The sequence below is a fragment of the Cynara cardunculus genome (genome assembly GCF_001531365.2).
Source record: "Cynara cardunculus var. scolymus isolate 2C chromosome LG 3, CcrdV1, whole genome shotgun sequence".
Lineage (NCBI taxonomy): Eukaryota > Viridiplantae > Streptophyta > Magnoliopsida > Asterales > Asteraceae > Cynara > Cynara cardunculus.
In genome coordinates, this window is record NC_037530.1 from 38,042,757 (window position 1) to 38,055,147 (window position 12,391).

General features: G+C 33.7%; 1 protein-coding gene and 2 non-coding genes across 3 annotated transcripts; 2 read left to right on the forward strand and 1 right to left on the reverse strand.

Moving 5' to 3' along the window:
- Nucleotides 1–429: 429 nt before the first annotated feature.
- Nucleotides 430–503, forward strand: TRNAR-UCG. Its single transcript has one exon. It is a non-coding gene; the product is annotated as a tRNA-Arg (tRNA).
- A 3,312-nt stretch (nucleotides 504–3,815) lies between these two features.
- TRNAR-UCU lies at nucleotides 3,816–3,889 on the forward strand. Its single transcript has one exon. It is a non-coding gene; the product is annotated as a tRNA-Arg (tRNA).
- A 1,216-nt stretch (nucleotides 3,890–5,105) lies between these two features.
- On the reverse strand, nucleotides 5,106–10,226 carry LOC112509777 (MAR-binding filament-like protein 1-1). Its single transcript, XM_025114917.1, has 4 exons — nucleotides 9,867–10,226; nucleotides 8,341–8,381; nucleotides 8,083–8,226; nucleotides 5,106–7,000 (listed from the first exon to the last, which is right to left on the reverse strand). Exons 1-4 carry the CDS (start codon nucleotides 10,153–10,155, stop codon nucleotides 5,255–5,257), a joined length of 2,220 nt encoding a protein of 739 aa, XP_024970685.1. The 5' UTR covers nucleotides 10,156–10,226; the 3' UTR covers nucleotides 5,106–5,254.
- Nucleotides 10,227–12,391: the final 2,165 nt, after the last annotated feature.

Below are 12,391 nucleotides of genomic sequence, written 5' to 3' on the forward strand. Positions count from 1 at the left end.
AGCTGTTTTTCCAAACACTCAAAAGTGCATATTACCGATGTTCTCCGACGGTCTCGGGCCGCGGCGATTTGACCGTCACTACTTGTAACCAGTCTCGGTCCCAGGCCGGGCCTAAATCGGTCTTATGTTAAAATAATATTTTCTTTTTATATTTATTTAAATTTATTTTTGATAAATTTTAAAAATATTTTAATGTTATTCTAATACACTTTAAAATATCTAATTTGGTCAATCAAATACACATAAAAAAATACGTTTTATTGTAGTTTTATAATTGATTTTCAATCAAATACACTTAAAAATATGTTTTATTATAAATTTAACACTTAGAAATCTATAAATACATATATGGACCATTTGGCCATCTCTATCAAAAAAAAATGAACATACAAGATATAAAGTTTTCGTTCTGAAACATCACAAGCATCTGACCGCATAGCGCAGTGGATTAGCGTGTTTGACTTCGGATCAAAAGGTCGTGGGTTCGACTCCCACTGTGGTCGTTTTTTGTTCTCCCTTTTTAAATTCTTATATTTCCAATAAAAAAAAAACCACTCAAACACCATACCTACATCAATCGAGGGTTAATTAGTAATATTTTAGTTTATGTTTCATCTTTGTCGCACCTTGTTCCAACAACAAAAATGTTGTACCATCTTATTTCAGTTATTGTCTATGTCACATGTTGCACCAAACGTAGGACGGTTCTTGTCCTGTGTCGCGCTACAATGAGTTTTGTTTTGTCATGTCTTGTCTCATGTACCAAACATAGATTAAACGAATAGTATTATATCAGATTTGATGTGTTATTATTTATTGGTATCTCAATGGAGTTATTTAGGAGTCGTTTAGAGCATCTCCAACAGCTATGTTATGATAGAGATTTTAGCGGATTTATAGATTTTTTTGCTCCAAGAGCTATGTTATATTGTATGCTAAAGTAGAGAAAAGAAGAGAGAGAGAGACACGATAAAAAATCTCCAAATTTAAAGAAACCTCTAAAACTCACTACTTTTAAATTTTCCACCAATAAGGGGACGTCAATTGCTTACCTAGTTAGCACTTACCGATAGAAGTCAATACTATGATTTATTTTGATGCGTAAGATTTTAGTATATCAAAACATATTGAATGTAACAATTTACTGGGTAAACGTTTACCTGGGTAAGAGTCGTTATACTCACTTACCGGGTAAGACTCTCCATCCTTCTCATCGCTCTTACCCGGTAAGATTTTTGGTCTTTTTCATGTTCATCATATGAGGAAATTTATCCGGTAAGCACTAACCAGGTAAGTGTTTTGATAAACGACCCCTAAATCATTGAAGTAAGGTGGTTTAGGAGATGGATCATTACCTATAACGCGCCGTATAAGAATGTTACATAAGATGTCGTTTAATGAACTAAAATTTTACCCAATAAGTTAAGTGAAAGTGTTGACTCTTACCATTACGCTCTTTTCAAGAATCCACAAAAAAAAGAATACGGATATCCAAGAATCCACAAAAAAAAATTGTATATATCCCTTTCATAAACGTTGTTTATAAATGGGATATACCAGATAGAGTTGGTTTGATCACGAATCCACACGAAAATCTATATATATCTCAATTTTTAAATGCTATTTCTGAATGGGATATACCAGATATGTTTGGTTTGATCACGCTGTATATATCCCACTTCCTAAACCCTGTTACGAATAAGATATACCAGATACTGTTGGTTTGATCACGAATCCGCAATCGATTTTTATTTTTTCACTTTAATGAAAATTATGCAGAGGTTACAAATGCTACATCTATGATTTACCCTCTAAGAATCAAATATTACAAATACCCCCCTCGACTTTCAACTAATAACAAAAAAAACCAACAATCCTCAAGATTCTTCCTGTTTTGAAACAATCTTTTTCCTCCTGCCAACTTTCTCTTCTTTAAGCTCGTGATTCCCGCTTTCGAGTTTCATATATGCCTCATCCAGTTCTTTCCTCAGATTATCGTGGTTTTCTGAACTTTCTGCAAGTTCGAGCGATACCCGTTTTAATTCTTCCTTAGTTTTTTCAGAAATGTCTTTAGTTGAGCTGAGTTCATCAGCCAACATTTCAGCAGTTTCTTTTAATCTCTCAAAGTTTTTTTTGTAATGCCTCTTTAGCTTCAGAATACTCGGCTTGAACTCGAGAAACCATTGTTTCAAGCTCCTTGCATGTAATCTGGGAATGTTCTAGATCTTTCTTAAGTTCTGAAGCCTCGTTTCTCACATCTTCTAAGGTTCTCCGTACAACCAAAAGCTCGTTTTCAAGAATTCCGACTTTACCTACCTCAAAATCCAAGGTCTCCCTCAAATAATTTCTTTCATTGGTCAACTCACCGATTAATCCTTCGTTTTTATCCACTTCAACAACGGCAGACTCGAGCTTTCTTTAAGTTCTTCGAGTTTCTTTTCCTTTTCTTCCAAAATCTTAGCATCCGAAGCCGTTTTCTGTTCCAAATAGATTGTTACATTATTTCTTATGTAAAGCAAATAGATTGTTCTGTTTACTTTAAAGCACTAATTCTTTCATATGTATCATAATTTTGTAACATCAAAACCAGTTTAGATTGTTACATGATTTCTTATAATAATGACAGTAGCAATAAAAACAAATAGTCGTCTATGAGATCAAACACCCTGGTAACAACCATATTAAGATTGATTGGAAGGAAGTCCAGTAGTAACGATTTTACCATAGAACTTAAGATGGGTAAAGCGGAAAACATATCATCTCTTTAGTATGGTATCGGTAATAAGCATTTTTGAGTGTTTTGATAAACAACTTATACCGGTGTTAAACCGGTAATAAGAAGTTTTTAAATAAGTTAAACTCTTCTGACTTATAATAAGTTAATAAGTGTTTTTATAGAAAAATTTAAGTTGTTTCAAATAAGCAAATCCCAAACACCCCCTAAATCCATTAATACAATTCATTTTACTTTACTAGATGAACATAGTAAGATTATCACCATGAATCTTAATAGCAATGATCGAGAGTCTTATCTGATAAATAAGGATGATGACTCTTATCATGCTAGCGTTTATAGGGTAAATTGTTGCATATTAAAATCATAGGGTTGGATTCACGTGAGATTAGCTTATTTTCGTGAGACCACATTTTTATACTTGAAACTTCATACCAAAAACACTGTGAAGATAAAAAAAAATATGAACTTTCATAACAAAAACACTGTGAATGTTAACTTTGCAGTGTTTTAGTGTTAAAGTTTCAAGTGTTAAAAGATGGTCTCATGGAAACAAATTAGCTTCACATGATCCCAAGTCTAAAATCATACCCAATAAAACAGGTGACAATGTTGAATTTTTACCGATAAGTACTTCAGGTAATTGCTTAGGTAAAGAGGCCCTTTAACTCTTAAAGTATTTTGATTTAAAGATTAGAATCTTGGATCATATTTTGTAATTAAAATGAATAATTTGTAATATCCTATCATCAAATGTTAAGGGGCCGTTTACTAAACACTTACCCTGGATAAACACTTATTAAGTAACACTACCTTATCGGATGAGTATGATAAATAGAGATAGCCAAATGGGCCATATATGTATTTCTAGATATTTTAAGTGTATTTGATTAACCTAATTAGATATTTTAAAGTGTATTAGAATAACATTAAAATATTTTTAAAATTTTATCAAAAAGAAATTTAATTAATTATAAAAAAGAAAATGTTTTTTTTTAATATAAGACCGGGACCGGTTACAACTAATAAAAAACGAACAAACGAGATATAAATTTTTCGTTCCGAATTATTACAAACATCTGACCGCATAGCGCAGTGGATTAGCGCGTTTGACTTCTAATCAAAAGGTCGTGGGTTCGACTCCCACTGTGGTCGTTGTTGTATTCTCTCCATTTAAATTCTTAATTTTCCAATAAAAACCACGAGGGTTAATTATTAATATTTTAGTTTCTGTTTTATTTTGTTCCAACAAAAAAAAAAAAGTTTTTTGGTCCATGTTGTTCCACCTTATCTCAGTTTTTGTCTCTGTCGCATGTTGCACCGAACGTGGGACAGTTCATGTCCTATGTTGCGCTATACGTGAGAGACAATGAGTTTTGTCTCGTCATGTCTTGTCTCATGTACCAAACATAGCCTAAACGAATAGTATTACATCAGATTTGAAGTGTTATTATTTATTAGTATCTCAATGGAGTTATTTGGGAGTCGTTTAGAGCATCTCCAACATCTATGCTATAATAGAGATTTTAGCAGATTTATAGATTTTTTTGCTCCAAGAGCTATGTTATATTGTATGCTAAAGTAGAGAAAAGAAAAGAGAGACGATAAAAATCTCCAAATTTAGAGAAATCTCTAGAACTCACTACTTTTAAACTTTCCACCAATAAGGGGCCGTTTACCCAATTGCTTACCTGGTAAGCACTTATCGATAGGAGTCAACACTATGATTTATTTTGATGCGTAAGATTTTAGTATATCAAAACATATTGAATGTAACAATTTACTGGGTAAACGCTTACATGGGTAAGAGTCGTCATACACATTAACCGGGTAAGACTCTCCATCCTTATCATCGCTCTTACCCGGTAAAATTCTTGGCATTTTTCATGTTCATCCGATGAGGAAATTTATCCGGTAAGCACTTACCAGGTAAGTATTTAGTAAACGACCCCTAAGTCATTGAAGTAAGGTGGTTTAGGAGATGGACCGTTACCTATAACGAGCCGTATAAGAATGTTGCATAAGCTGTCGTTTAATGAACTAAAATCTTACCTGGTAAGTTAAGTGAAAGTGTCGACTCTTACCATTACGCTCTTTTTCAAGAATCCACAAAAAAGGAATACAGATATTCAAGAATCCACAAAAAAAAAATTGTATATATCCCTTTCTTAAACGTTGTTTAGAAATGGGATATATCAGATAGAGTTGGTTTGATCACGAATCCACACGAAAATCTATATATATCCCAGTTTTTAAATGCTATTTTTAAATGAGATATATCAGATACGTTTGGTTTGATCACGCTGTATATATCCCACTTCCTAAACCCTGTTACGAATAAGATATACCAGATACGGTTGGTTTGATCACGGATCCGCAAACGATTTTTTATTTTATTTTTCACTTTAATGAAAATTATGCAGAGGTTACAAATGCTACATCTATGATTTACCCCAAGAATCAAATATTACAAATACCCCCCTCAACTTTCAACTAATAACAAAAAAAAGCCAACAATCCTCAAGATTCTTCCTGTTTTGATACAATCTTTTTCCTCCTGCCAACTTTCTTCACAGCAACTGCTGCATTCTCATCTTCACTTCCATTCTTCTTAATACTCTCTGCACTTCCATTCTTCTTAGCACTTTCTGCAGTTTCAGAAGGAACCCTAATTTCGCTTCTTAATCGTAAAATCTCGCCCTTAGCCGCCCCCAATTCCTTCTCGAGTTTGCTTCCTTTCTTCTCCAAACTCTCCTTTTCCGCCCCCAATTTCACAATTACGCTATGAGCATCCTCCATGTTTTCTCGAGCTTCTTGAATCGCCCGTTTCTGATCATCAAGGGATTTGTACAATGCTTCTTTCTCATCTTCAAGACCCGAAATCTTGGTCTTTGTGATCTCCAATTCCCTCGATAGAATCACTGTGTTCTGATTCATCTCATCAAGTGCTTTTGTCGCTTCTTCCAAATCCGTTTCCATCGACTTTCTTGATTCTCTGTCGTTCTTGATCTCACCCTCCAAACGGTTGACTTCTTTAGTCAAAGAAACGACATTCTTTTTCTCTTCTTTAAGCTCGTGATTCCCGCTTTCGAGTTTCGAATATGCCTCATCCAGTTCTTTCCTCAGATTATCGTGGTTTTCTGAACTTTCCGCAAGTTCGAGCGATACCCGTTTTAATTCTTCCTTGGTTTTTTCAGAAATGTCTTTAGTTGAGCTGAGTTCATCAGCCAACATTTCAGCAGTTCGTTTTAATCTCTCAAAGTTTTTCTGTAATGCCTCTTTAGCTTCAGAATACTCGGCTTGAACTCGAGAAACCGTTGCTTCAAGCTCCTTGCATGTAATCTGGGAAAGTTCTAGATCTTTCTTAAGCTCCGAAGACTCGTTTCTCACATCTTCTAAGGTTCTCCGTACAACCAAAAGCTCGTTTTCAAGAATTCCGACTTTACCTACCTCAAAATCCAAGGTCTCCCTCAAATAATTTCTTTCATTGGTCAACTCACCGATTAATCCTTCGTTTTTATCCACTTCAACTAAAGCAGACTCGAGCTTTTCTTTAAGTTCTTCGAGTTTCTTTTCCTTTTCTTCCAAAATCTTAGCATCCGAAGCCGTTTTCCGTTCCAAAGAGATCGTTAACTCGGTATATTCCTTCCTAGCAGAGTCCAGTTCTTCACCAATAACGTCTTTTTCATCACCTAAAGAACGGATTTCCGCATTCAGATCATCAATACTGGAACTTTTCAATTCTAATTCTTTCTCAAGTTTCAAGATCTCTTGTTTCAGCCCTTCGATCTCCAATTTCGATTCAGCCAATTCAACCCGTGTTTGCTCATACATCGAACTCAGTTTCTTGAACTCGGATTCTTTGACAGCAATGGCAGAACTGAGATTCGCAAGATTGTTGTCTTTATCTTTGATATCAGACGTAAGCAAGTTTATCCTTTCTTGCAGGACTTCAATGGAAAAGAGTTTATCTTTCACCTGCAGTTTAAGGTCCTCTTTATCATCTAAAGCCTTTTTGAGGTCAGTCGTGAGCCGATCGATCTGGTTTTTGAGATCTTGGACGAATTTCTTCTCTTTCTGGAGCTCTTTTCCTAACCCGTTTACCGTGCTGTTTGCTGAGCTTAATTGGCTCGTTAAAGATAGCTTTTCTTCATTCATCTTTCTAATTTGCTCGTTTCTTTCTTCCTTTTCGTTCAGCATTTTCAACTCAAAGCTCTTCTGCATTGAAACAATTGCAGCTTCCTTCTTAACCAGTTCAGCTTTCATCTGCACGATGATACGACCTTCATTAGATACAACTTTCCTGTTAAGTAATACAACTTTCAAATCCGACATGGACTACGACGATTTTCAAGAATTATACTACATTAGGTTTCTTAACAGATGCTATTATAGAAAGTTAAAAACATTGGCATTTAGGTACATTTGGCATACAGACAGACAAGAGAGAATAACTGTTCAGCGTTAGGTAAGACAGAATTGGACTGGACAGAACAAATAAATGACCAATTTACTCTAATGAGTTGTTTATATCTTTTATATTACTTATGTAATTTATTAAAATATAAAAAAATAAAAAAATTATAACAAAATATATGATCAGAAAGTTTTTGCCAAGAAGATTAAAATGACTACAAAAATAAAAAGTTGATGTAATTTCCAATTTTTATTTTATACATTTTCTATATTATTTTTTTATTATTAATATTTAATAAGTTACACAAATTAACCAAAATATAGAAACCGGATAAAAATAATATTTTGACAATAAAATGAAAGTTTAAAAAGCATAAAATACAATAAATAAAATTTAAAAGAATGAATAAAATGTAAAGAAAGAGGCGTATTTGATGTTTTAGATGAGAATTAGGTTTTATTTTGAGGTTATATTGGTAAAATATAGGTCTCCATAGGGTGGGGGTGGAAAACACATGTTCTACTCTGTTCCACATAAAAGTCCTGCCAAACATGGAACAATGATCCCTGTTCAGTTCTGTCATGTCCAGTGTACCAAATACACCTTTATTGTGTGACAAAATCCATGTCAAGATTCGATGTCGTCTTTTGACCTCAAAAGCCAAAGACCCCTTTAGTTTACAATCTAAAGGGAAGTAACACACTTTCTTTAACGAAAGATTTACTTCCATTGCATCTGATCTTGCACAAACCCTAATAAAACAACGATTTCCAAGTGGGTATTCCTTAAAACATATGAGAAAGCATTCCCATTCAGAATCGATATGTTGCAAGCTGATTTTAAAGCATTTACGCCCATAAAAACTTCTTTCTGGAAGTCCGGTAGCGTAAAGTTTTGGGAATCGGAAAACACATGATAATTTAAGGCTTACAGATTCTATTGTTGCATTGTTGGCTGACATTTCCTTCTGAGACAACGCATAGAAAGCACCAAGCACGCCTGAAGCAACTATTCCAATCCCATTCAAAAGAGTAAGAAATGGGTTCGGTGATGCATCTCCATTAGTTGGTGGTACCTGAAAGACAATAAAGGAATCATTTAAGGCGTTTCGAATATTATAAGAACATAGCTTTAACAAGATTAAGTACGGCTATTTTAATTTCAACGTTAAACTAGAATAATCTCGGACCTCTGCTATTTGATTAAGCTCTTGTTCCTCTGCAGAATCTTCTGAAATAACATAATAAAGAAAAGAAATTAGTCCATGTTTAGATAAGCCTCCACGTATTCACATACAACGAAATCTTGGAACTAAATTTTGTTAACAGAAATTGATCCTGCCCGTAACTAGTGCACAAAAGTTGGCATGAAAGCAAGCAATGATTGCCCTAGATATGCGAGAGTAGTAGGGTTGGAGGTAAGACAAGCGGGTTCCTTAGATAGCTACGTGATCCCAACCATGGTCAACTTGTTTAAACTATATGAACCAATACCAAACGAAACTGGCCTAGTAAATCCCACTCGAAAATAGGGTCCAAGGAGGGTGAGATGTATGCAAACTTGACCTTCTACCCCCAACAGGGTAAAGCAGTTGTTTCCGTGAAGACACCTGCCTTGTGCAAGAGTGTGAGCAAACAGGTGGAAGGGTATCTTAGTCATTTGGCAAACCATAGGGTATTTTAGTCATGTAGCTCATTGGAGTACTATCTTTCAAGCATTGGCAATCGGGTGTAGGCTCAAGAATCAAGGTGCTACCAACTCCTCAAGGACCATGTTTGTTAGCCAGATAGCCTAAAGTTTGCCCGATTAACGTAGATAGGGTTGCTTTGCATACACCTTAGTTGGGCAAACGGTATAGATTACCAAGATCATTGGAAAAGAAGTGAATTCCTCACTTCATTTACTTTTGCATTTACCCATCAAATCTTCTTTTTAAAAGCTTAAACTTGCTCAATTATGCTTGTTTGCAACGATACGCGAAGAGGCTTGGAGAATGGAGATTATGTACACCTAGAGATTTAGCATCGTTCATTTATCCATTTCTAGTTATAATCCGTGTAAATATAGAAACGTCATATAAGGGCTGATGTAACTTCCTCTATTTCAAATACGCTTTTTTAGAGCACGACAAGGAAGGGGTTGTCGGTATACACTTGACGATGAACACATGAAAAGCACCAAGAAATACATTCAAACAGAAAATATACGATTTGCACAAAACTAAACTTGTTTACAACTACAAGCTGGAACACCATACACCAAATCAAAAGGACAAGTTCAGTGCTGGTTTCTTGCAGTCATAATTTACAAGATTAATCCAGGCATTAGCCTGGGACATCCCTCCAAAAATAGATCTTCCAAGTTAACTTGCATATTCTGGACTTAAACTTATGGCTTATGTTAACTTGCATTTCCCTTCTTGATTCAAAAGATTCACCCATTTACCCCCGATCAAGGATATAAACGAAACAGCTAAAGATGAGATCTAAGGAGTTCTTTAGGGTTAATTAAGACTAATTACACCATAAATTCCATGGAAATCACAAATTTACCGTCATTCATTTCAGGAAACACTACACAATTGAAGTCCCATTTGAACGAATTCGCTAAATTCTCTTAAATTCAACCTAAATAGCAAGCCCTAGATACATTTCGCAAGTAAATTAAACAAAAAATTATGCCAATCTCGAAAGAAAAACTTGAAATCAAACATACCCAGTTCATGAGGATCAGGATTTTCAACAGCTTTTGACTTGAGATTCAAGAAGGGGAGAACAGAAATACCCACGAAGAGAATCGCTCTTCTCCCGCAAGAGACGTCGTCGTTAGGGTGATGATTTTGCATAGCAGCATAAATTTTTGTTCGTTTACTGAAATCATGGGGTTTTCTTTGGGAAGAGTAGAAGAAAAGAGGGGGTGAAGAAGGTGAAAAGGAAGGGAAAAGAGGGTGGAAGGTTGAAGAATGTAAAGGGGAAGAAGAGGTTCCCATTGCAAAACCCATCATCTGATACGATAGATTTTGCTTCTCTTCCTATTTGATTTTTGAACGACTGGATTGCAAGCAATTTCAGACTCTGTTGGGGGTTACCTTACTGACCAAAATGCCCTCTTTTATTTCAGCTCCTAAATTTTTTACTCCGATAAGATTTGATTTGAAAAAGAAGAGAGAGAGAGAGTCGTGACCGGCCCGATTTCGTTTTACCACTTTTTATATTTTAAACTTTAAAGTAAAATATTGTAAAGGTAAAAAAGACTGTCAAGATTCGGTTTTTTTACCTTTACAACGTTTTTTCTGTGAAGTTTCAAGTGTAAAAAAATGATCTCAAGTGAACTTAATCCTTGCATGTGAGACCAAACTGTTTTCGTGAGACCCGTAAGACCATTTTTTACACTTAAAACTTCACGACAAAATACTGTGAAATTAAAAAAAAAAATCTGAACATTCACAGGGAAAACACTGTGAAAATTCAAGTGTATAAAGTGGTCTCACGGGTCTATCGTGGGTCATGTCGCCTACACACCTATTTTTTAAGAACCTATAAAATTGTGATAACATTGATAACTTATGCATCATGTATCATTTAATATGATTCTTTTCCCATATAAGATTGTGATTTATATTTTGATTAACATATGTTTGTTTCACAATGTGTTTGTTTGACTTGTACTCGGTTCACAATATGAACATTTTTTACATGTTTGGGAAACAAAAGATGCACGTTAAAAAATTTCACACTGTAAACAGAATACATATGAAACAAACACATTGTGAAACACACACATGCTAATCAATATATTAAATACTATATTTAGACGGAAAAATAATCATATGAACAAAACATTAAAGTAGAAGTTGTCAGGGATCTCACGAATTTTGGATTTATCAAAGGATTATGCCCCTATATGTACATGCATATATATATGGTTAGGTTCAAAAGAAAACCGTAAAAAAATGAGAAACTAAATAGCACTTTAGTAACCATTCATTAGTATGATATGCACATGTACGTTCAATTAATTTGTAAATAAATTTTCAAGTATGTACATGTGTATAACATGGACGCATGCAGTCTATGTCTACAAATGAACGGTTGTTAAAATGTTCCTCAGTTTTTAATTTTAAAGGGATATATATACATACATACATACATACACACATATATATATATATATATATATATATGTATATAGTTGGGTTCAAATAAGAAGAGTTTAAAACAAGATAACAGTAGAACGAGCAAATTACATGTGATTTTACATTAAAATCATATCGTTTATATTGCCTCTTTTGTCCCGTAATCACATGTGATTTGAATATAAAATGTAGAGTGGCATTTCCGTAATTTAAGAATGTTGGAGTGGCAGTTTGGTCAAGGGTGATGCAAACTCTTATCAGTTAGTTTTCCGACCAATTGAAATACCTGAAGCATGAAAAAACGCCCCTTTTATCCACATTGTGCGTCTCCTACACTGCCATCTCATCATCAATATCATATTTCCTTTTCTGAATTTTTTACTTTACAATATTATTTTTAATAAATTTTATAAATATATATATATAGATTTTGAATTATGTGAGATAAGACTGTTTTTGTAAGACATGTAAGATAACGTTTTTACATTTAATACTTCACAGCAAAATATTATGAAAGTTCGGGTTTTTTTACCTTCACAACAAAAGTTTTTCAAGTGTAAAAATATTGTCTCATGTGTCTCACGAAAACAGTTTTGTCTCACATAAACTCAACTATATATATACTAGAAGCGTACTCGCGCAATGCAGCGAGATACATCGTGATTTTAATATTTTATTTTATTATGGCTTTATGTGATTTTGAGAAAACGATGGTGTTTTTATTTTTGAATAAAATATATGTTTGAAGATATCATAAAAATTTGACAAAAATATATTGATATTAGTATCAAATTAACTATTTCAAATTCCTCATTTTTTGTGTAATTTTTTAATTTAATTTATTAATAATTTAATTTATGTACAATAACGAAGTAATTCATATTTAGTTTAATAATATAATTTTATTATAAAGATAATAATTATTTGTTTTGTTGGAACTCGATAATTATTCTAATTATATTTTAGATTTTTTATATTTTAAAATGAAATGTTCATCCTCTATTTGATTATGTTTATCCGCAGTTATTTATACAAATTCAAAAATCGAGCTTTAATAAGTTGTACTTATGCATAATTACTTGTAATCTTGAATTTTAAGTAATAT